Raw genomic sequence first — 25,007 nt, forward strand, 5'->3', positions numbered from 1 at the left:
TGGCAAGTTATAGATAAGAATCCAGTTGGCCAATGGTGGAAATATATTGAAGGAGGATTGTGTGATTAACTGTGTCAATGGATGCAGACAGATCAAGAATAATAAAGTTGAATAGTTGTGAGGGAAGAGCATTTATCTGAAATTGAACCAGATTTATGCTATCGAGACGGCTAGCCAGCTCCAAAAGGAGACATTGCAATATCTGTGCCATTTATTGGAGGACCAGACACCTTGAGTGGGTGGGTCAGGGGTTGGGGGTAGGGGGGAACCCTGTCTTGGTGGCTGTCAAATTGATGGCCAATTAATCTTTTATGCCACTGGCTCCTTCCAGGCCCCCAGTGGAGTTGTATTGTGGTATTTCCCAGTCAGCTGTGCACACCTGTGTTAAGGAAGTCACGGATGCTTTCTATGCCAGGGCTGCCAGTATATCAAATTTGACCTGGACCAGGCCCAGCAGGAAGCCCAGGCTGCAGGATTCGCAGCCATTGTGGTGGTACCTAATGTGCAGGGTGCTATAAACTGCACCCACATTGCCCTAAAGGCCCCGCTTCATAATCCACTAAGATTCATCAATAGAAAGGGGTATCATTCCCTAAATGTGCAATTGGTTTGTGACCATAACATGAACATCACGCAGGTCAGACACCCCAGCAGCATGCGTGACAGTTTTATACAAAGAACAAAGAACAACACAGCACGGGAAACAGGCCCTTCGGCCCAACGAGCCCGCGCCGCCGTCCCACTGTCTCAGTGACCTATTCATGATTTTAGTCTAGGCCTAATGTGCGAGGATCTAGGCCTAATGTGCGAGGATATACTGAGGAGCTCTAACAAACCAGAGGCCCTTGAGAAGGAATCCAGAGTGCAGTGGTGGCTTCTGGGGCACATGGGGGACCCGCTGTGGATTTGGCCGATGATGCCTGTGCAGAGGTCTGAGACTCATGCAGAGATATAATCAGGCTCATGTTGCCACCCGCTCGATAGTGCGGAGGTACAAAGGACTGCTAAACATGCAGTTCGGGTGCCTGGACCGCTCTGGCGGGGTCTTAAAGTATAGCCTCCCACATTGTGGTGGTGTATTATACCCTTCACAATGTGGCACAGCAGCAAGGAGACCTTTTGGAGGAGGAGGATGTAGAGGCCAACCAGCTGGGCATCACTGGGAGAAGGAGGAAGAGGAGGAGGAAGAGGAGGAGGACAATGCCAAGCATCACCATCCAGGTGCCTGAAGGCTGGCAGCAAAGATCAGACGCGAAAGGTCAGTGAGAGCAGCCCTTGTTTGTAATTTTTATTAATGATCTGGATGAGGGTATAGTTGGGTGGATTAGTAAATTTGCTGATGACACCAAAGTTGGAGGTGTGGTAGATTGTGAGGAAGGGTGTCATAGTCTGCAGGGAGACTTAGATAGGTTGCAGAGCTGGGCCGAGAGGTGGCGGATGGAATTTAATGCGGAGAAGTGTGAGGTAATTCACTTTGGTAGGAGCAACAGATGTGTCGAGTATAGGGCTAACGGGAGGACTTTGAATAGTGTGGATGAACAGAGGGATCTAGGTGTGTGTGTACATAGATCCCTGAAAGTTGGGAATCAAGTAGATAAGGTTGTCAAGAAGGCGTACGGTGTCTTGGCGTTTATTGGTAGGGGGATTGAATTTAGGAGTCGCAGTGTAATGTTGCAACTGTACACTACTCTAGTGCGGCCGCACTTGGAGTACTGTGTGCAGTTCTGGTCCCCGCATTACAAGAAGGATGTGGAGGCGTTGGAGAGGGTGCAGAGGAGGTTTACTAGGATGTTGCCTGGTATGGTGGGGAGGTCCTATGAGGAGAGACTGAGGGATCTAGGGTTGTTTTCGTTGGAAAGAAGGCGGCTAAGAGGGGATCTTATTGAAACATATAAGATGATTAGAGGTTTAGATAGGGTGGATAGTGATAGCCTTTTTCCTCGGATGGAGAAAGCTAGCACGAGGGGGCATGGCTTTAAATTAAGGGGGGGTAGCTACAGGACGGATGTCAGGGGTAGGTTCTTTACCCAGCGGGTGGTGAGGGATTGGAATGCCCTGCCTGCTGCAGTTGTAAATGCGTCTAGTTTGGGGGCATTTAAGAGATCTCTGGATAGGTTTATGGACGAAAAGGGATTGGTATAGGCTAGTGGGTCATTGTTTTTGTAACTGGTCGGCGCAACATCGTGGGCCGAAGGGCCTGTTCTGCGCTGTAATGTTCTATGTTCTATGTTTATCACCAGGCGCTTCACTCACTGGAGGCCTGTGTTTCTGCAGTTGGATTCCATTCTCCCAAAGTCCTACGATCTCCTGCAATATTGTAACACCAGAGTGGTGGGCCTTGGTATGCTGTGTTAGCGTGTTTTCTTGGTAGGCAGTGTGATGATGACTCACTAAGTACCATTACGATGATGCCCTGGTGCAATGTAGTCTGACTCCTACCTGAGCTCCACATGCACTTTGGCACCTGGGCCTACATCTGTGTAGTTGGCAAGGGATCTGAAAACCACCATCTGAAAAAAGGGCAGGTGGGGCGGGAGAGGGGAGGGAAAATTCGTGGGGTCTGGGTTCATTTTCTCAGTGACACAGCATTGAGGGGCCTCCTCAACTGACATCAACATGAAGGATGTCTCTGGCGAGGGAGGATTCCTGTAAGAGGCAAATCTGAAACAAATTAGTCACAGATGGACGCTGAAAAAAAATGTATTGATTACATTAAGTGCGTAAAAAGTAAGTGCTAACATAAAAACACAAACAGAAAACGTTAAGGTCCTTAAAAATCTATCTAACTAGTGCAGCCCGTCATCCATGCTATCTTAGTTCAACTACAACTTCCTATACATTGGAGGTGGAAGGAGCCACCTGCTGACCACCATCTGATTTAACCCTGTGCAACAACCTACCATAAGGTACCTTGTCAAAGTCCTTGCCAAGGTTCACGTAGACAACGTTGGCTGCCCTATCATCATCTACCTTCTTGGGTACGAGACCCCACGAGATTGCCCCTTGGCCTGTGATGCAATGGCGGGTATCCCCTGGAGGGCTTGCACCTTGGGGAACTGGCCGGCTTGCAGATGTCTGGGACGCATCCATGACACCCTCTTCGTCCCCTGCTCCTGAGATGTTCCGGTGTCAGGAATGGGTGAGTCAAATGGTGTAGCCACAGCCATAGTATCCTGGCTGGAAGGCCCTGTAAAAAGTCTGACAACACCAGGTTTTAGTCCAACCTATTTATTTGATAATATACTCACAAGCTTTCGGGGTTAGCCCCTTCGTCAGGTGAATGGAGAGTTCTGGCAGATCGGCAGTTCCGATGCGCCACAGCGAAAAACCGCACCGATCTCCTCAGAAGGCAAACACAGGACACAGTGGACAGAATACCCTTCGTCGTCCAGTACTTCCCCGGAGCGGAGAAGCTACGACATCTTCTCCGGAGTCTTCAACATATCATTGATGAAGACGAACATCTCGCCAGGGCTATCCCCACACCCCCACTTCTTGCTTTCAGACAACCACACAACCTCAAACAGACCATTGTTCGCAGCTAACTACCCAGCCTTCAGGAGAACAGTGACCACAATACCACACAACCCTGCCACAGCAACCTCTGCAAGACATGCCGGATCATCGACATGGATACCATCATCACACGTGAGAATACCATCCACCAGGTACATAGTAAATACTCTTGCAACTCGGCCAACATTGTCTACCTGACACGTTGCAAGAAAGGATGTCCCGAAGCATGGTACATTGGGGAGACTATGCAGACGCTACGACAACGGATGAATGAACATCGCTCGACAGTCACCAGGCAAGACTGTTCCCTTCCTGTTGGCGAACACTTCAGTGGTCACGGGCATTCAGCCTCTGACCTTCGGGTAAGCATTCTCCAAGGCGGCCTTCACGACACACGACAGCGCAGAGTCGCTGAGCAGAGACTGATAGCCAAGTTCCGCACACATGAGGACGGTCTCAACAGGGATCTTGGGTTCATGTCGCACTACCTGTAACCCCCGTGACTTGCCTGGGTTTGCAAAACCTCACTTACTGTACTGTCTGGAGACAATACACATCTCTTTAAACTGTGATCAGTGCTCCTTCCACTCACATTATCAGCCACTTCAGGTCTTGAACAGCAGGTTAGGTGTAAGGATTCGCATTCTAATCAGTAATCTGTAAACTGTCTGTGCTTTATATGCTCTGTCTGAGGCCAGAACTCTTCATTCACCTGACGAAGGGGCTAACCCCGAAAGCTTGTGAGTCTATTATCAAATAAATAGGTTGGACTAAAACCTGGTGTTGTCAGACTTTTTACTGTGTTTACGCCAGTCCAACGCCGGCATACCCACATCATGGAAGGCCCTGGCATGGGCTTGGCCCTTCCTCCTCCCTTGGGGTTCCTGTGGGCCCTTGGGTCACTTTATGGGACGGCAGCACTTCTGCAGTGAGCTCAAGAAGTTCTGGCGTCACCTGACCCTGCCAGTCCTGGAGGACCACCTGCGTTCTACCCTCTGCGATGGCCACCTGAATCGGGGGACCATCTGTCAATGGCTGCAACAAGTGCCCTCTGAGACTGGGCCAGACTCTGCAGCCTCTCAGCCATGACCCTCTGTTATTGGACCACATTCTCAAGGACTGCCGCCATAGCCTGCTACGTCTCAGTGCTGTCCTGTGCAAGCTCTCGAGCCTATCAGCCATGGGCTGCAGAACCTCAAGAATCCTGATGGCTCCCTCAGCTGTGCCTACTGTGACTTGGAGCCTGCCACTCATGGTGATGATTCCCTGGCCCAGGGTTTCCAACGCGGATGCCATCCTTGCAGTGTTGGCCTGGGAACTACGAAAAACAGGCAATAGCTGGTCTGCTCGAAACCTTTGCAACTCCTCCCAACAGCTCGCAGTTGGTCCAGTGTGGCTGTCAGCCCCTCCTGGCTCTGTTGCTGCATCTCCAGCAGCTGAGGGAGAAGTGATCTCAGAGGCTTAGCATGTAGCTTGGGGCCAGCTGAGTCCTTGCCTCTGGCAAGCTTCCGCATGCCAGAACCCTCGGATGTTCCCTCCTCCATCCAATGTACATTTTCAGATGTGTCGTGCTCACCAGAGAGTGACTCAGAAGCCTCACCACTAACTGGACCCACCGATGTGACAGTATCTGGGATTCTGAGACGCAGAGACTCTGAGACGTAGAGACACAGAGATTCTGAGACGCAAAGACTCTGAGAGGCAGAGATGCAGAGACCCAGAGACTCTGAGACGCAGAGACTCTGAGACGAAGAGAATCTGAGATGTAGAGACACAGAGATTCTGAGACGCAAAGACTCTGAGAGGCAGAGATGCAGAGACCCAGAGACTCTGAGACGCAGAGACTCTGAGACGAAGAGAATCTGAGATGTAGAGACACAGAGATTCTGAGACGCAAAGACTCTGAGAGGCAGAGATGCAGAGACCCAGAGACGCTGAGACGCAGAGACTCTGAGACGAAGAGACTCTGAGACGTAGAGACGCAGAGATTCTGAGACGCAAAGACTCTGAGAGGCAGAGACTCTGAGATGCAAAGACTCTGAGACGCAGAGATGAGGTGGAAGCTCACACCAATAAAAAAGGTGCCACCCTCAGAGGTCCCTTCAGCCGCTGCCTCTGAGAACCCATCCGAGCTATCTGTCTCAGCATGGCTGGGAGCTGCATAGGGGGCCGCCACTCCCAATAGCCCAGGTGCGTCCGCATCTATTCCTGCAACATAGGACACATGTTTAAGTGCAAGGGAGGAAGTGGAATCTGGGATGCCAGAAAGTGCCTTCATATTTCTCCACTGAAAATAGAACGAAGCACAAAAAAATTACATGACAGGAACAGGCCCTTTGGTCCTCCATGCCTGCAGCAACCATGCTGCCTATCTGAATTAAGATTGGTGGAACGGCAAATTGTGCGGAGGGTGTGGAGAGTCTGCAGAAGGATCTAGATAGGCTGGGCGAATGGGCCAGGAAATGGCAAATGGAATTTAATGTTGGCAAGTGTGAAGTTGTCCACTTTGGTAGGAATAATGGTAGGAAGGACTATTACTTATGTGGCGAAAAACTGCAGCAGGCGACGGTGCAGAGGGACCTCGGGGTCCTTGTGAATGAGTCGCAAAAACCCAGCTTGCAGGTGCAGCAGGTGGTCAGGAAGGCGAATGGGATGCTGGCCTGCATAGCGAGGGGGATTGAATATAAAAGTAGGGAGGTCTTGCTGCGGCTGTATAGGGCATTGGTGAGGCCGCAGCTGGAGTACTGTGTGCAGTTTTGGTCGCCGTACTTACGCAAGGATATTTTGGCCTTGGAGGGAGTGCAGAGGAGGTTTACTAGGCTGATACCGGAGTTGAGGGGGTTGAGCTATGAGGAGAGGCTGAATAAACTAGGCTTGTACTCGTTAGAGTTTAGAAGAATGAGGGGAGATCTCATTGAGACATATAAGATGATGAACGGGATGGATAGGATCGAGGTGGAGAGACTCTTCCTGCTCAGAAAGGACAGTAGGACTAGGGGGCACAGCCTCAAGATAAAGGGGGGGTGGTTTAGAACGGAGTTGAGGAGGAACTTCTTCACTCAAAGGGTGGTAAATCTCTGGAATTCTCTGCCCATTGAGGTGGTGGAGGCTGCCTCGCTAAATATTTTTAAGACGCGGGTTGATGGGTTCTTGATAAGCGAGGGGATTAAGGGTTATGGGGAGAGGGCGGGAATGTGGAACTGAGCCACGACAGATCAGCCATGATCTTATTGAATGGCGGGGCAGGCTCGAAGGGCTAGATGGCCTACTCCTGCTCCTATTTCTTATGTTCTTATGTTATGAATTAAAATCCCCTACCGTCCCAGGGACCATATCCCTCTATTCTCATCCCATTCATGCATTTGTCAATATGCCCCTTAAATATTGCTATCTTTTTTGCTTCCATGACCTCCCCGGCAGTGAGTTTCAGGCACCCACCACCTGTGTAATTAAACATGTGTCGTACACCTCCTTTAAACCTTGTCCTTTGCACCTTAAATCTACGCTCCCGAGGAATTGACTCAAATTGAGTGGAGGATTGACAGGTGCTCACTTCTCGATTCCACCCCAACCATGCTGTTGCCTATGGCACAGATATCCTCCTCTGTGGACAGCTCCAACGCCTACTCCTCAAAGGGGGTAAGGCCTCGAAGGTCAGGCTCACCACCCCCTGTCTGAATGTTAGTGCATTCATTTCTTGTGGGGACAGAAGGAGCCATGAAGTAAATGATGGTGTGACTCCAGGAGTGTCAAGGAGTGGCCCTCAGAGGGCAAGTGCAGTTGGGGGTCAGGGGCTGGGGAGATTTGAGAGAGCTTTGGGGGAAGATGCTCGATGGGGTTAAACACTCACCCTTGCTGCCCGGATGAGGACATTCACCTTTTTGCAGCACTGCTTGCCTGTTCTTGGGGCCAGTGCCATGGCACTAACCAAGGCTGCAATTGCCTCCCAGGCTGCTCTGCTTTCCCTTGGATCTGCGACCTGCTCGAGGACGAAGAGGGTGCCCCACCCTGCCTCTGCTTCATCCAGCAACCTGCTGAGGTCACCCTCTGTGAAACGTGATGCCGGCTTTTTAGTCATTTTCCTGCACTGCCTGCCTGCCTGTCCATCCTTAGAGTTTCATGGAGCTGCCCCTCGTTACGGCAGATCAGTTGCAGGCAGTTTGGGAGAGCATTCCAGCAAGTTAAATGCAGTTTGCCTGTTAGCATTGAGAGGAAGGCGAATGGGCACTTGCAGGTGTGTTGATGGTGGGGTGGGGGATCTGTGCCTCCATGATGATTGACGACAGAGAGGGAGAGAGGTGTCATACAACCATCAGAGGTAGGGGAAGATCGGAGCCACGTGCAGGTGGATCTGGGGTGGGGGGGGAGGAGGTGGCATTGCCACTCTGTTTGCGATTGGTGGGAGGGAGGGATGGCCATGATTGGTCTGGGTGGAGGGGGTGGGGGGGATATGGGGTCAGTAATGTTGGGGGGCCCAATGTCTTTGGAGGCCAAGAGGCATTATTCGGTGCAGGAGGGATCTGTCAGGGGAGCTGCATTTTGGATTTTTTTTTGCACAGGCGCAGTTGAAGCCTCCAATCAGAGACGCACAGTTTCAGGTATGTTAGGCCCCATCCACAGGCTTCTGCAGCGAGAATTGAGCCTGCTCAAAATTTTGCAGCCTGGGTGCATATGGGGGAAGGGGCTTAAAACATGCCCAAAAACAGATCTGAAACTCTCCCAGTTTCAAATCCATCCGGGACTTAGTCAAAAAATGGTAAAATACTGCCCACAGAGTTCAAGCTGAAAGACTTCCATCAAAAAGTCAAGCTGTAGTCTTGACAAGACAACCTGTTCTTATTTAATTTAGCCCAATCAATTTAAAGCAGACACTCAGCCACCAGGAACATATAAAATTTGAATTTGATGGTGTTGACAACATCAGACCAATCCTATTGCAGGAAAATTGATAGATTATCATAGGTATAAAAAACAGTGCAGGAGGAAAAGACAGGAGAGCAACTGAAGAACTGCCACCTTTCAAGCCTCGAGGGGGAGAGACCAGCAGTCAACTCTGACAGCTTCAGATATCTCTTAAGAAAATGCACCATCTAATGAGACAAAAAAAATCAACAGAAGAACTCCAAAAGATCCCAAAAGCCATAAACCTGGTTGTATTTTTGAGAGTGACTGAATTCCATTATTATATATATTTTGGTTAATGAACAACATTCCATTAGAATCTTATTTTGTTTGGTATGTTACTTGTTTAGTTAAAGTTCCCTGTCAGTAAAATAAATAAATTGGTGAGTGTTATTTTAAAGTGAGGGTCGGGTGTTTCTGTTAATTAACTACTGAACATTATTGAAGAACAGTTCACGCATTTTTAACAGGTTACAATGCAATGTATTCCTCTTTGGGGGATTCAGTGTTATTTCTTAAAAGGTTGTAACAATCATTAACCAAGATCATTTTTTTAACAACAATTATTTTTAAGTACACAAAGCAGTAAATTACAACTGGCAAATTATTTGTTAAAGCAAATTGCCCTATTGCGCAAAATATATTGCAGCACAATCTAAGAACTTTATTTCTGTCCCTGAAAAGATACTTACTTCTTCCAAGTGAATATTATCCAAGTCAATTGGGCTGTGCAGTGATTGTACCAACCAACTTTCAGGTGTAATCATGTTAAGAGTAAACAACGATGTTTCTGGTATTTCAAGAAATTTGGCCATGGGTCCTGCTGATAAGTTGTTGTTAGCTGTGAAGACCAGTTCAGGCTCCAGCACAAAACGATAAAAGCTGTGAAAAGAATATAACAGACTGAATGTAATGCACATTGTTTAAAAGCTATCCATACAGCTTACCAATGCAACCGGTATGAAATATCATTATAATGATTGTGTTGTGATGGAAGTCAAATCAGGTATAAACTCAAAATGTCTTTCCAACTTAAAGGAGCCCCTGGTTACTCAGCAACAGTCTTTCTTTAAGCTCTTGTTTGCTTTTTACAATGTAAACTCTCTGCACAATGCAGACATATTTGAAATGAAATCAAACCCCTTACATGCAAACATCGTTCCTAAACATGAATCTAACTAAAATTTCATCACTTTCTCACGTAGAAATACTAAATTAAACTCACTTAAATATATCCTTTATTTCTTATATCCAACATTACACATATAAATCACTTAAAAATACCTCTGTTTTCTGACATGAGGGTATCCTCAATGTGAAGACAAGGTTCCAGCACCACAAGAACAGTGCGATGGCTAATCCTTCTAATACTATCATGGACAAATGCATGTGCGACAGGTATCACAGAATCACAGAATCCTACAGTGCAAAAAAGGCCCCTAGGCCCATTGAGTCTGCACCGACGCATGAAAGACCCTGACCTGCCCACCTAATCCCACTTGCCACATTTCGCCCATAGCCTGAAATGTTATGGCGTGTCAAATAGTCATCCTGGTACGTTTTAAAGGATGTGAGGCATTTCGCCTCCACCACCCTCCCAGGCAGTGCATTCCAGGTCATCACCAACCTCTGAGTAAAAATGTTTTTTCCTCAAATCTCCCCTAAACCTCCCACTTTTAACTTGTGTCCCCTCATAACTGACCCTTCAATTAAGGGCAACAGCTGCTTCCTATCTACCCTGACCATGCCCCTCATAATTTTGAACATCTCAATCAGGTCACCCCTCAGTCTTCTCTGCTCCAGAGAAAACAACCCAAGCCTATCCAACCTCTTTTTAACTTAAAAGTTCCATCCCAGGCAACATCCTGTTGAATCTCCTCTACACCCTCTCCAGTGCTTCCTATAATGTCCTATTCCTATAACGTCCTTCCTAGAATGTGGCGACCAGAACTGCACACAGTATTCCTGTGGCATCAGCAAAGTTCTATATAACTCCAACATGACCTCAGTATAGTAGATTGGTGAGGATCAGGTTAAGCAGTTTTTTTTCCTTCTCCTCTTGTTGGTTCCCCCCACCTGTTGCACCTCCAGACTTACTGCCAAATGTTTTTGGTCAGCTCAGTCAATAGTAGTATTACTGAGCCACACTTGGTGATTGATGGACATTGAAATTCCCATCGCGGGTAAATTGTAGGCCCTAGCCACCCTCAGTGCTTCCTCCAAGTAGTCAACATGCAAATGTACTGATTCATCAGCTCAGGGGAAAGGTGGTAGGTGGTAACGACTAGGTTTCTTGCCCAGATCTGATGCAATGAGATTTTATGGGGTCCAAAGTCAAATGCAATAGATGTTGTCTGTATTGTTTTTTAAGAAGGTGTTTGGTCATTAATATTCACTACTTAAAAATAGTTCCTCATCACATTCTCCTTGCATCTCATGCCCAAAACCTCACATTTCCTTCCATAGTCCAAAGACATCCGGGTTAAGCTATTTGGCCATGCTAAATTGACCCTAGAGTCAGGGATTAGCAGGTAAATATGTGGGTTACAGGAATAGGGCCTGGACAGGATTGTTGACGGTGCAGACTCAATGGGCTAAGTAGACGCCTTCTCAACTGTAGGGATTCTATGATAAATTACTACATCAAAAGTTGGTTATATCAGGAGTAGGCAGCATGCAAATTTGATATCATTATCCAATAAACCATGATCTAATTAAATAGCGAGCAGGCTCAAGGCTGAATGGCCTTGTTCGTAGCTGCATTTGTCATAAAATTGAGGCTCATAGAATGCCAACAGTACAGAAGAGGCCATTCGGCAGTGATTCTCTGGGTATCTTACCCAGGTCTTCTCCCCCACCCAATCCCTCGAACCGCATGCTTAATCCATCTAATCTATACATTTTGAGACACTAAGGGAGCAATTTTAGCATGGCCAATCCACCTAACTTGCACATCTTTGGACTGTGGGAGGAAACCAGAGCACCCAGAAGAAACCCATGCAGACACAGGGAGAATTTGCAAACACCATGTAGACAGTGAGCCAAGGCTGGAATTGAACCGGGTCCCTGGAGCTGTGAGGCAGTAATACCATTCACTGGCCCACAATGCTGCCCTGCCTCATGGAATAGGAGGATCAGTGCCCAATTGGATATAAAATTGACTTACAGACAGAAATATTCATTTTTCAGGCCAGAGGACAATAGACAAGTGTCAACTACTGGACCCACTGCTTTATTTCTTTCCATAAATATGTATATTGCAATACAGAATAACATTTCAAAATTTGTTGATCATACCCAACTTGGAAATATGGCAAACCCTGTGTTAATACACATCACCAGTAACATGATATAGGTTGACCAGTAGAATGGATAGATAAATGGAAGATCGAATTTAATACAGAGAAGTGTGATGTGATGCACTTTGGGAAAAGGGATAAGGAGAGGCAATATAAACTTAATGGCATAGTTCTACAGAGTGTACAGGAACAGAAGGACCAGGGGGATCTTTGAAGGATACACTGAGAGAGTTGTTAGCAAAATATATGAATCCCAAGATTCCATATGCAAGGACATACAAAACTAAGGAAGTTATACTGAACTGGTAAAGCTCTGGTTAGGCCCCAACTAAACTGTTGTGTTTAGTTCTGGTCACCAGACTTCAGGAAGAATGTGAGGGACCTCAAGAGAGCGTAGAAGAGATTTACTAGAATAGTCCCAAGAAGAGGGATTTTAGTTACAAGGTTAGGTTGGAAAAGCTAGGGTGGTTCTCCTTGGAGTAAAGAAGAATGAGCAGAGATTTGAAAAAGCTGTAAAACTTTGACCAGTTTGAACAAGATAGGAAAGGCAAAAATGGTTCCCATTAGCATATAGCAGAAGGAATAGGGGACAGCAATTTGAGGATCGGAGAATAGCCAATGTAGGGCAGCATGGTAGCACAGTGAGGGCGGCACGGTAGCACAGTGGTTAGCACTGCTGCTTCACAGCTCCAAGGACTTAAGTTCGATTCTTGGCTTGGATCACTGACTGTGTGGAGTTTGCACATTCTCCTCGTGTCTGCATGGATTTCCTCCGGGTGCTCCGGTTTCCTCCCACAGTCCAAAGATGTGTGGGTTAGATTGATTGAGCATGCCAAAATTGCCCGTTAGTATCCTGAGATGCATAGGTTAGATGGATTAGTGGGTAAATGTGTAGGGATATAGCGATGGGGTCTGAGTGGGATTGTGGTTGGTGCAGACTCGATGGGCCAGATGGCCTCTTTCTGTACTGTAGGGTTTCTATGATTCTATGTTCCTTTGTTTAAGAAGGGTAGCAAGAATAATCCTGGTAATTACAGGCCGGTGAGTCTTACATCAATGGTAGGGAAATTATTGGAAAGGATTCTTCGAGACAGGATTTATTCCCACTTGGAAATAAGCAGACATATTAGTGAGAGGCAACATGGTTTTGTGAAGGGGAGGTCGTGTCTCACAAACTTGATCAAGTTTTTTGAGGAAGTGACGAAGATGATTGTTGAAGGTAAGGCAGTGGACGTTGTCTACATGGACTTCAGTAAGGCCTTTGACAAGGTCCCTCGTGGCAGACTGGTGCAGAAGGTGAAGTCGTAAGGGATCAGAGGTGAGCTGGCAAGGTGGATACAAAACTGGCTTGGTCGAAGAAAACAGAGGGTAGCAGTGGAAGGGTGCGTTTCTGAATGGAGGGCTGTGACAAGTGGTGTTCCTCAGGGATCAGTGCCGGGATCTTTTTGTAATATATATAAATGTTTGTAATATATATAAATGATTTGGAGGAAAACGTAACTGGTTTGATTAGTAAGTTTGTGGACAACACAAAGGTTGGTGGATTTACGGATAGCAATGAGGACCATCAGAGGATACAGCAGGATATAGATCAGTTGGAGACTTGGGCGGAGAGATGGCAGATGGAGTTTAATCCGGACAAATGTGAGGTAATACAGATAGGAAATATGCAGTAAATGGAAGAACCCTTAGGACTATTGATAGGCAAAGGGATCTGGGTGTAAAGGTACACAGGTCACTGAAAGTGGCAATGCAGGTGGAGAAGATAGTCAAGAAGGCATACGGCATGCTTGCCTTCATAGGCCGGGTTACTGAGTTTAAAAATTGGCAAGTCATGTTGCAGCTTTATAGAACCTTAGTTAGGTTGCAGTTGGAATATAATGTTCAATTCTGGTTGCCACACTACCAGAAGGATATGAAAGCTTTGGACAGGGTACAGAAAAGATTTACCAGGATGTTGCCTGGTATGGAGGCCATTAGCTATGAGGAGAGGTTGGAGAAACTTGGTTTGTTCTCTTTGGAGCAACAGAGGTTGACGGGAGTCTACAAGTTTATGAGAGGCATGGAACAAAGTGGATAGTCAGAAGCTTTTTCCCAGAATGGAAGAGTCAGTTACTAGGGAGCAAGGTTTAAGGTGCGAGGGACAAGTTTTAAAAGAGATGTACGAGGCAGATTTTTTACACAAAGAGTGGTGGATGCCTGGAACTCGTTGCCGGGGTAGGTAGTAGAAATGGATACAGTAGTGGCTTTTAATGGGTATCTTGACGAGTACTTGAATGAGATGGGAATATGCTCCCTGGAAGGGTAGGGGGTTTTAGTTCAGTCGGGCAGCATGGTCGGTGCAGGCTTGGAGGGTCAAAGGGCCTGTTTCTGTGCTGTAATTTTCTTTGTTTGTTTTGGGCATGAGTTGCAGGGGGAACGTGATGAGGAACTATTTTTAAGTTGTGCATAGTAATGACCAAGAACCTGCTGCCTACAAGAGTGCCGGAAACAAAAATAAGTAATGATTTGAAAGGATATTGGATGGGAATTTGCAGGAAATAAACCTTTAGGAGTCCAATAATAGAGCAGGGGAGCGGGATTGGCTGAATTGTTCTGCTGAGGGGTGGCATAAATGTGATGGTCTGAATGGCCTCATCCCGTGCTTTAAATGACTACTCGAGGTGATATAAATTCACTCAATGGTATGTTATATGCAGTTTTCCATTGTCAACAAGCAGTTCAAAAGTACATTAGGATGAATTAACTCAACCAATGATAATGGCATTCCACATAGTGGAAGGAGTAACTTGACAGTGTCTCTCACCTTTTCAAAGGCATCTCAGAAAGTTTGGGTCTGCAGTTCATGAACACTTTCAGCTTCATGTTGATCACCTGATGCAGTACCTGAATGAAAACAAATATTTTCATATTTTATGTTGTTCATCTTAAAGCAGGCAAAAGTGATTACCAAATTAGGATCGTACTTTGGGACTTCTCCCCCACAACCTCCCCCTCACTGTGGGTTTCCCCAAGGCAGATGTGGCACGCTGTTGGCCACTAGTTCTGTCAAACTTTACAGTCAGAGTTCACCTGCCTCATTGCTGGGGAATCCGCCACAGGGGTCAACTTTGGCAGAGCCAGAAGATCCTGCCAACTGGATGGACCTGAAAATCCTAGCCTGTAGGTTCACACTTTGTACAGGAAACAGAACAAAGTTACAAACTTGATTATACTGCAATTAAAATTTGCAATGGACTCTCAGCCACATACCTTGGAAAAGGCTTACATCAAGGCATAGCTTCTATCATTTTCTCTATCACAAATATTCCTTACAGCAACAAAGTGTTGCACTTGGCATCCACATTCCGAGAGCCTGTGACCCAACCACGATGTGGTTTCCTTCACCCAATCTGTCCTTCTCCCTGGCCATTGTCTAAGTTTGAACCAGACCCTTTGCAATTTTGGTGTGGTCTTTGATCCCAAGATGACCTTCTGAACTCATATCCATTTTATCATCAAGATTGCTTACCTCTGCAACATCATCCATCTCCACCTGTACCTGAGCTAATCTACTGCTGAAACCCTCATTTGTGCCTTTGTTATTTCCAGATATAACTATTCCAATGCTCTCCTGACTAGTCTCCTCATCCTCTATGAGCAGTACAAGATAGTGAGGATGGTGAAACAGGACATAGGATCAATGAAACCTGCAAGATATTATCCACCTCAAAGAATGTGCAGGCCATAAGATCTCATTAAGATGACCACATTTTATCACAGAGAGAATAGATAAATTGCCCATTTCACAGGTCTGCCTGGAATTGTGAAAATTACCATTGCATTCAATTTTTTAAGAAGCTGGCTTATTTCAAGCAACTACAGAAAATGTGTTTAATCTTACCTTACCAACAAATATTTGAGGGCAGAAGTTGGGCATTAATCTATGTTGACAGAAAGGGATATCACATGCTGAATGGTTGGATTGTGTGTAAACACATCCTTTCACATTGATGCCAGACTTGCTGGAGGTTGCCATAATAGTTTTTTAAAGAGGGAATCAAGTGAACAGATGAGTAAATGAGAAGGAATATTATATCAGATGCAGGATTATGGAGTGCCACAATGAAGTACATGCCTCTGCCAAGTTGCCATCTAGAAATCTCCAGGGGCCTTAAAGAGCCTTGACCTTCTCTTAATAGGTCAGGAGGGACTCTGCAATGTATTACAAAGTATCCCGCACACTTGAACCTTAATATAGGTCACCATCCTAAATAGGTCAGACTTGGAGGTTCCTGAGTAGGTTGCCCAACATGAGGAATGAGGTATTTCAATTTGAGAAACTGGAAAACCTGAGATATTGATCCTTGGAGTAGCAAAGATTAAGGTGTGGTTTGATAGAACTTTTCAAAATCATGAAAGGTTTCGATAAAGCAAATAAAGTGAAACTATTTTTACTGACAATGAATTGATAATGACAAGACACAATTATAATTGGCAAAAAAGCCGGAAGTGAGGCGAGGAGAAAGCAGACTTTTTTTTATGTAGTGGGTTATGATGATCTGGAATTGTCTGAAAGATGGTGGAAGAGGAATCAATTGTAACTTTCAGAAGGAAATCTGATAACTAAAAAAAAAAATTCCCCATGAAGCATTTATGGAGGAAAAGCAGGAGTGTGGTTTACTTGGGCAGTTCAAACAAATGTGAATAAAAAAAATTAGGCATAATGAATGGTATGATTTTATACACTATAGAGTTGAAAGAGTGACACAAAAGCAGAATCTTTTGATCACTGAGTGAACTCTTCAATGATGGCAGTAAGTGTTCAATGAAACTAAAATTATAATTAAACATTTTAGTGTTGTCTTTTCATCTGTTTAATACTTTTTCTGTTCCATCCTAAATCACTTTATTCTCCACTTTCTTCAAAATTACACATCCTTCAATCTAGTTAACATCTTAGCTAACAACATATCAATCTTGCTGGCTTTATAAGGCCAAACAAATCTAAAATGTTGGATAAATAATGGAGCATAAATTGCTATCTTTCTTACAAATAACTTAAAGGTGAAGATAAAATCATCTTTTTTTCCCGTCACATTTGCTTCTGGCATGTTAAAGTTTACTTTTCCTCACTTTTTGGATGCAATCTTAATTCAGCAATAGGACCAGTTATTGTAAAAGGTGTTCCCATGGCATCATGCAAAAATAGGACATATTATCTGACCTCAAAATGGAGAATGAATTACGTTGGCTCACTCTATTTCAGTTGGCTTTACCATCTAACTCCGCTTGAGTTTAGGAATACGTTTACTCTTGACTATTAAAAATGTGAGGTAAGTATGAAAAGATAAAGAACTTTCCAAAAGATTCCTGTATAAGAAAATGTTTTTAAGATGGTCAATTGATAATTTTAATTGTATTAAATAGAAATACAATTCAGTATGAATCTAAATTCTTCATCTGTGGGACTCGAATTATGTAAAACAGGGATCAGAATAAGAAATGCTAATACTTCCATTTCCTACGGTAGCAAAATTTCAACTTGAGACCATGGATGCTCACTAAGATGACGATTCATAACGAGCTCTGATCTAAATATTGGAACACCAATCATAAGTAAATTTTGTCCAGATTGGACTTTTGACCATTTTACTGCTTAGAAGTGGTTTGATTGTTCTACAACATGTTTTACTAACATAGATGGTCTACAAAGAGAAATTTCCCATCAGTCTTGGTCAGGTTCAAATCCGGACAACAAATCTGAAAGGTCGGTATTGATACCAAGGTTGACGATTCTCCCAGCTACAGCAGCACAGTGATTCAGGAGACATCAGCAGAGGCCATTTTGTGGGCTTCCCGCAGGATGCCCGAGCCTCCGTGTGTTTCCCAGCCAAAGAAATCTTAAGTATGGAAGCCCGGATTTCAATGTCATTACTGAGTCTGAAAATGAAGCCTCCAGGCCCCCTCCACCCCAGTGGGCTTTACAATTACTCCCCACTAACAGAGAAAAGGCGGATGTCCCTGCTGGAGTGTAGAGAATATAGGTAGGAGTGGGAGGGTCAACAGGACTCTCTGTTGCCACTCTGCATTTGGGGTCGCAGGCAGAAGATGGGCAAACAACAATCAAGGCTAGCCATCCAGGTCGATGTTGGAGACGATGGGGGAGGTCGGTGCTGCCAGAGGGTCGGGGTTGCAGGCCTAGGGGAGGGGAGGGGAATCAGGAGATCAGGGCTGGCCAGCTGGAGGATGGTCAGGGCGATTGGGGCTGGCTAAGAGAGGGAGACATCAGGACTTGTCCAGGGAGGTGTGGGAGGCCAATGATCAAGGGGTGGAGGTTTCACACGGCCAGTATTGTGGGTTGTGGCACTGGCCAGCGATAGGGAAGACCAGTCATCTGGAGGCCGATAATGCGGACCTCTGTGCATGCGCCAATCTCAGTGCTGACAGATTGGCGCATGCACAGTGGCCCACTCAGTACAATGCTGCTGGCCTCTCAGGTGGGAATAAAGAACAAAAGAACAAAGAAAATTACAGCATAGAACAGGCCCTTCGGCCCTCCACGCCTGCATTGAACATGCTGCCTGACTTAATGAAAACCCCCTACCCTTTCAGGGATCATATCTCTCTATGCCCATTCTATTCATGTACTTGACAAGATGCTCCTTAAAAGTCACTATCGTATTCGCTTCCATTACCTCCCCCGGCAACGAATTCCAGGCACCCACTACTCTCTGTGTAAAAAATTTGCCTTGTACATTTCTTTTTAACCTTGTCCCTCGCACCTTAAACCAATACCCCCTAGTAATTGATTCTTCCACCCTGGGAAAAAGCTTCTGACTTTCCACTCTGTCCATACCTCTCATAATCTTGTAGACTTCTATCAGGTCCCCCCTCAATCTCCGTCACTCCAGTGAGAACAAACCAAGTTTAGAACCATAGAACCCTACAGTGCAGAAAGAGGCCCTTTGGCCCATCGAGTCTACACTGAACACAATCCCACCCAGGCCCTACCCCCATATCCCTACATATTATACCCACTAATCCCTCTAACCAACACATCCCTGGACACTAACGGGCAATCTCTTAGCATGGCCAATCAACCTACCCCACACATCTTTGGACTGTGGGAGGGAACCAGAGTACCCGGAGGAAACCCATGCAGACACAAGGAGAATGTGCAATCTCCACACAGACAGTGACCCGAGCCAGGAATCGAACCCAGGACCCTGGAGCTGTGAAGCAGCAGTGCTAACCACTGTGCTACCGTGCCGCCCTTTAAGTTTCTTCAACCTCTCCTCATAACTAATGCCCCCCATACAAGGCAACATCCTGGTAAATCTTTTCTGTACCCTCTCCAAAGCCTCCACATCCTTCTGGCAGTGTGGCGAACCAGAATTGAACACTATATTCCAAGTACAGCCTAACTAAGGTTCTATAAGGCTGCAACATAGCTCACTGATAATAGGCCCACTGATTTCCAGAGGGAATCTCATTAGGGCATTCTGTGATGCACAGAAATGCACAGATTCTGAAAATCACGCTAAAAAAAAATCAGTGGGAACTACATGTTTTCGCATGAATTAGGGACTTAGAAATGTTTTGGGAGAATCCTGGCCCAAGTGTGATTCTGAGTCCTTCTCTGTCATCTCAGTTATAACATTTTTGGATACAAACTTATTTTTGTGTACTATTTGATTTATATATACCAGTTAATTTTACCCCTCTGTGAATCAAACTTCCTCATAATTCAGGTTAAAGTGTAGTTGGAGACTGTTTGAGGTCAAAAGGAGGCATTTATGATCATTTATTACTTGTGACAATATTGTGCCTTTAAGAAGTGTACTTCTGTCAGGTTTCTTGTGCAGGCTCTATTTCAGCAGTTTGTTTTATTATCAGTGCCATTTTGGCTGAAACAGGCAGCCTCTGTTGTTACTACAGCAGCCTAATTGATTTTAATTGCTACAATGTTTGTTTTAATCTGGATTAATGCAGGATTGTTATGATTGAGTTCTTTCTTGGAGTTTTGCAGAGTAGGACTTGATTGGGTTGATTGACAGTAACATCAGGTGACTGGGTGGATTTAGGCTTACAGAGAGAACTTGAGTGTAGTTGCTGCTTGGAAGCTGCAGAGAGAAGTAGGCCTTTCTCTTCCTGCAGCCTCCAGACTGGGATTTGCCAGAGGCAATGTTTATTTCTCTGAAGGTCTGCAGCTTGATGGCATATCCTTCTCTGGAAATTACTGCACAAGAGTCAGAAAGCAAATGCCTGTCCAGAGGTGTTAAAAGCTTAGAAATCCAGCATCCACGTAAGCACACCTACTTTTGGTGCTAACTGGTTCTGAAGAAGAGACTTATGTCTCTAGGGATATTGCTGAATTGGAACAATAGAGATGGATAGCTATTAAGAATGAGAGAATCATAGAACTCTACAGTGCTCAAGAAGCTTGACACCATCCAGGACAAAGCAGCCCACTTGATTGGTACCCATCCACAAACATTCACTCCTTCCACCACCAATGCAAGCAGCAGCAAAGTGCACCATCTACAAGATGCACTACAGGAGCTCACCAGTTCAGATAGCCATGACCACTACGGTCCTGAAGAGCAAGAGTGGAAGATATATGGAAACATCATGACCTGAAAGTTCACCTTAAAGTCACTCACCACCCTGACTTGGAAACATATTGCTGGTCCTTCACTGTCACTAGGTCAAAATCCTCTCTAACAACATCACGGGTGTACCTACCATGGATAGCAACAGTTCAAGAAGGCAGCTCACCTCCATCTTCACAAGGGCAATTAGAAATGGACAGTAAATGTTGACCCAGCCAGTATCATCCACAGTTTTTGAATGAATAAAAAAAAATTACGCTAGTTACCAGATCACTTGTTTTTGGAATGAACCAAAGTATATGACAGAAAACCTGTGACTAAGTTTAGTATTAATTTAAGTATTACATGTACACAGATTTACTTCTAATTATTACAGGATCATATAATCCCTACAGTGAAGAAGGAAGCCATTCGACCCATCAAGCCTACACCCAACTCTCCAACAGAGCACTCTATCCAGGCCCTATCCCCGTAACTCCATGTGTTTACTCTGCTAATCCACCTAATCTACATACCTCAAGAAACAAAGGGGCAATTTAATATGGCCAAACAACCTAACCGGTACATCTTCACAGTGACTAAGGGGTTCAGTTTTTCAAAAATTATCCTGAGGGTGATAGGGAAATCTAATAGCAAATTCAGTGACACTGCAAAGACTAAACTGCAGTGATTTTACACATAGCAGTTTTCTGTGACTGTTTTTGAAAGGTCTCATGGAGACATGTAATGAACACTGATAACATACTTCTAAATTCATAAGCAGATTTATTCCAGTTCACATGGAAATAAAACATAAAAATGTGTTTCTACCTGTGTATTTCTTTCTCAGCGTATTTTTTTTCCACTTATGGAAAGTGAGCATAAGTGTTTAATTATTCAAAATTAAATGGTGAACAATGTGCACAATTGAATGAAATTTCGCATTCTCACCTTGAGTAATGATGTCATCCTTTGTGCCTCCCTGCTGACTGGATCAAGAATGGCCACCACTTCATAAAATACTCCATCTTGAGGCTGTATCTTTACTACACTGCAGAACAAAAACAAATATTTTGATAATTTAAACTATCACGGAATCATAGAATCCCTACAGTGCAGAAGGAGGCCATTTGGCCCATTGAATCTGTACCGACAAACAGTCCCACCAAGGCCCTACCCCCCTAACCCCACGCATTCACCCCACTAATTCCCCTGACATTGGGGGGCAATTTAACATGGTCAATCAACTTAACCCGCACATCTTTGGATTGTGGGAGAAAACCAGAGCATCCAGAGGAAACCCACACACAAAGAACAAAGAACAACACAGCATGGGAAACAGGCCCTTTGGCCCAACGAGCCCACACCACCATTTTAACATTATGAGTGCCCTCCTCCACCCATGATCTTTGTCTACACCTACTGGGGAAGATTGAGGGAAGACTAATTTAGGGACAATTTGTTAGACCAATCAGCCTAAGAGCACGTTTTTGGGGTGTGGGAGGAAACCAGAGCACCCGGAGAAAACCCACGCAATCACGGGGAGAATGTGCAAACTCCTGCAGACACCGGCCCAAATCCATGTATCTGCACAGCAAACAGTGATAGTCACTGAGCTGTCATGTTGCCCATCAGATGGTCCAGTTTAAGCGTACACTAATGACGTGAAGCACTAGGCAACTCTCGAAGCAACATCCAAGAGCAGCCCTCGCACGACCCACCGCGTGTATGCCCCTTGTTGGTCAACAAGGCGGATCTATGTTCTATGTTAACACACATGGGGAGAACATGCAAACTCTGCACAGGCAATGACTCAAGCTGAGAATCGAACCCAGGTCCCTGGCACTGTGAGGCAACTGTGCTAACCACTGTGCCACCCTGTCACCAACATGCCACCAGGAGTACAACTTAGTTTAGCAAAAGTTCAGTTGTTGAATCTGTTATTACCTCAGTTGATCGTGAAGAAACTTGATCTCTCTTCGAGATTCCACTTTGGGCATTGATGATAGAAGAGCATCTACCTTCATGAGTAGATCGCTGCCACTTCAAAATAGAAGGAAGAAATTTTAAGTTGTTTCCCAATGTTACTTCTATTCAAAGGATAATTATCGGAAGGCTGTTGGGGGGAAGAGGGGTGGGGGGGGCAGATTTTGCACTTCTGGTTTGGGAATGAGAATGAGAAATGCCAAGGGCCTCCCAAAACATGCTTTATGCCTGCAGGACTGTCCCTGCCCCCGCCATAGCCAGAATCCTGATTTGAATTATGGGCATCCACTTTGAATACATTTAAATGTCATTATCAGTCCTTTAGATTGCCCATTCTTGTTGGTGTGAGGGCACACCCCAATGTGAATCACAATAGGTCCCATGGCCCATGGTGTGCACCTAGTGAGCAGAATCCGCCAGAGGTGTTCAGGTAAGTACGATCCCCGAAAGGGAGGAGGTAATTCTTGGGCAATATTCTAGTATTTCCCATAATACTGCCTGGGTTGCCAGGGGCTTCTTCCATGGAGGGGAGAAGTTACATGGGGGGAGATTCGATAACAGCAGTTTCCATTGGTAGAATGTTTTGTGCAGGGGAGGAAGCTGCAGGTGTGTCATGGGGGTGTTTCATGGGGCATCTGGGGGATCTCTATTTTTACATTTTTGTATCAGGGTGCTCTATAAAACACAATTTTCTGGTGGGGCAGACACTGCCTCCAGCATAATGTCGTAGGACCCACACCCTGGAAATTTTTTCCTCTAAGTTCCTAACAATATGACAAGGAAAGTCACCTTTGGGGCTGGGAGCTTCCTCCCTATTTTTTGCAACACTATGCCAATCTCCCTTTGTGTCATCCTGACTCGAAATCTTGGCTCTATTCTCTCTCCACAAATGCTGTCAGAACTGCTGAGGTTTTCCGGCATTTTCTGGTTTTGTTTCATATACAAGACTGCCTCCAAATGTACTAATTATTGCTCAAATAGATAAGTGCTGGAATTTCTGGGGAGGACAGAATCCAACCAACCAAAGGTAATATCAGGACACAGGAATGTAGTCAGAAGAAGTGTCTACCCCCCTCCTTGACTGAGGGCAGAGTAAGGAATCTATGCACATAATTCAAATCCATATGTTTATCATATCTGGACATATGTAGATGGGGACAACAGCAGTCAGGGCTCCCTGATACTTCAGGGATTGAAGCAAAGGCTGTTCAGTGCTATGATTTTACATATATCTCTGGTACTTTACTCTTCTTCTTTGAAGGTCAATAGAAAGTAACTATTTAGTAAGACTGCCAGTTCTTTATTTTCAATTACAATATAATGTAATTATATTGTAATTTCTTCAAGGGATAATGGATATTCACCTCACTTACATAGAACATAGAACATAGAACATTACAGCGCAGAACAGGCCCTTCGGCCCACGATGTTGCGCCGACCAGTTACAAAAACAATGACCCACTAGCCTATACCAATCCCTTTTCGTCCATAAACCTACCCAGAGATCTCTTAAACGCCCCCAAACTAGACGCATTTACAACTGCAGCAGGCAGGGCATTCCAATCCCTCACCACCCGCTGGGTAAAGAACCTACCCCTGACATTAATTTAAAGCCATGCCCCCTCTTCCCACCTTCTACCTAATTCATACACCAAAATTGGCTGATACAATTAGAACTCCCAAGTCTATTGATGCAATTAGAATGCTAAACTCTATGTTAATACTCTAGATACTTCTCTCTGTTGTGTGGTACTTTTTGTTATACTTTCAATGTAATTACATCCTTTGTGCAAAAGCATAATTTCATGATCAATGATTATTTTTCATGGTATATAAACACCAATCTTTTCAGTGTTTCCAGTATCAATCAGTATCGATTTTGAGAGGTATAACATTTTTACTTGTTTGTACTTGATTGTTACATCACCAATAAAATTTTAAGAGTCAAAAGAAAAAGACAAACACACCTTTTAGAATCCACACCCATCTTTTTGATATGAATTTTAATCTTTTCTGATGAAGTACTGAGGATGATTTTTTCCAGGAGGTTGAAATCTTCGGGTTGGAACTCAACACTTTCACTGTAAACATCAAGGATCTGAGGTGTAAATAACAAAATTATATTAGAAATTTTTATTAAATAGTAATTTGCGAGGGCCTCACATTATTCACACTTAAAAGTGGTTTACTATTAACCATCAAGGCTTTAATGTATGAAATGTAAAATAATGATTTTTTTCCCAAGCACTGGGATGTAACTGCATGGTAGTCTGGGGTCAACCAGCCCATACCTGCCATAGATAGTATGTTTAATGTTTAAATTGAATTCTGTTTTGCAGCATTTAGGGCCAATTATAGAGAAAAACAATTTTGGTACTTCAATATAAAAAAAACAGCATAGCCATTAGGCCATAGCAATAGCTCATGCTAGAATATGAAATAGAGGTGTATAGAGAATATGAAATTCTTGTGCTCTGCTAGTCTTTAATTCACAATGGCCTGGAAATTCCTGGAAATATGATAATGAATTAACAGTGCTCTTCATTATTAGTGTGATGACTTCAGTCAGGCAAATTAGGTTGGCCTGCTAGAGTTTGAATTCCCTGACTGAGTCTTACCCTTCCTAAATAGAAGATAGTAATTGCAGGTGATTGATAAATGGATGGCGTTAGCCATTGGTAATGTAATTTTCATATTTGTATTTTGAATATTTGTAACTGTTTTTGTAATA

The 25,007-nt window shown here is 44.7% G+C and overlaps 1 protein-coding gene across 2 annotated transcripts in view; it reads right to left on the reverse strand.

Annotated features, from left to right (window-relative positions):
* The window catches only part of uggt2 (UDP-glucose glycoprotein glucosyltransferase 2), a 373,478-nt gene that overhangs the window by 103,771 nt on the left and 244,700 nt on the right, over positions 1-25,007 (reverse strand). For both annotated transcript variants that reach the window (XM_080198156.1, XM_080198157.1), the window contains exons 24-28: positions 24,244-24,374; positions 22,238-22,333; positions 21,242-21,341; positions 14,524-14,603; positions 9,111-9,300 (exon numbers count right to left, since the gene is read on the reverse strand). In XM_080198156.1, coding sequence (XP_080054282.1) covers positions 9,111-9,300; positions 14,524-14,603; positions 21,242-21,341; positions 22,238-22,333; positions 24,244-24,374 — 597 coding nt within the window. The remainder of the gene's footprint in view (positions 1-9,110; positions 9,301-14,523; positions 14,604-21,241; positions 21,342-22,237; positions 22,334-24,243; positions 24,375-25,007) is intronic.

This window comes from Carcharhinus amblyrhynchos, chromosome 10, assembly GCF_965287045.1.
Source record: "Carcharhinus amblyrhynchos chromosome 10, sCarAmb.v2.hapA, whole genome shotgun sequence".
NCBI classification, from domain to species: domain Eukaryota; kingdom Metazoa; phylum Chordata; class Chondrichthyes; order Carcharhiniformes; family Carcharhinidae; genus Carcharhinus; species Carcharhinus amblyrhynchos.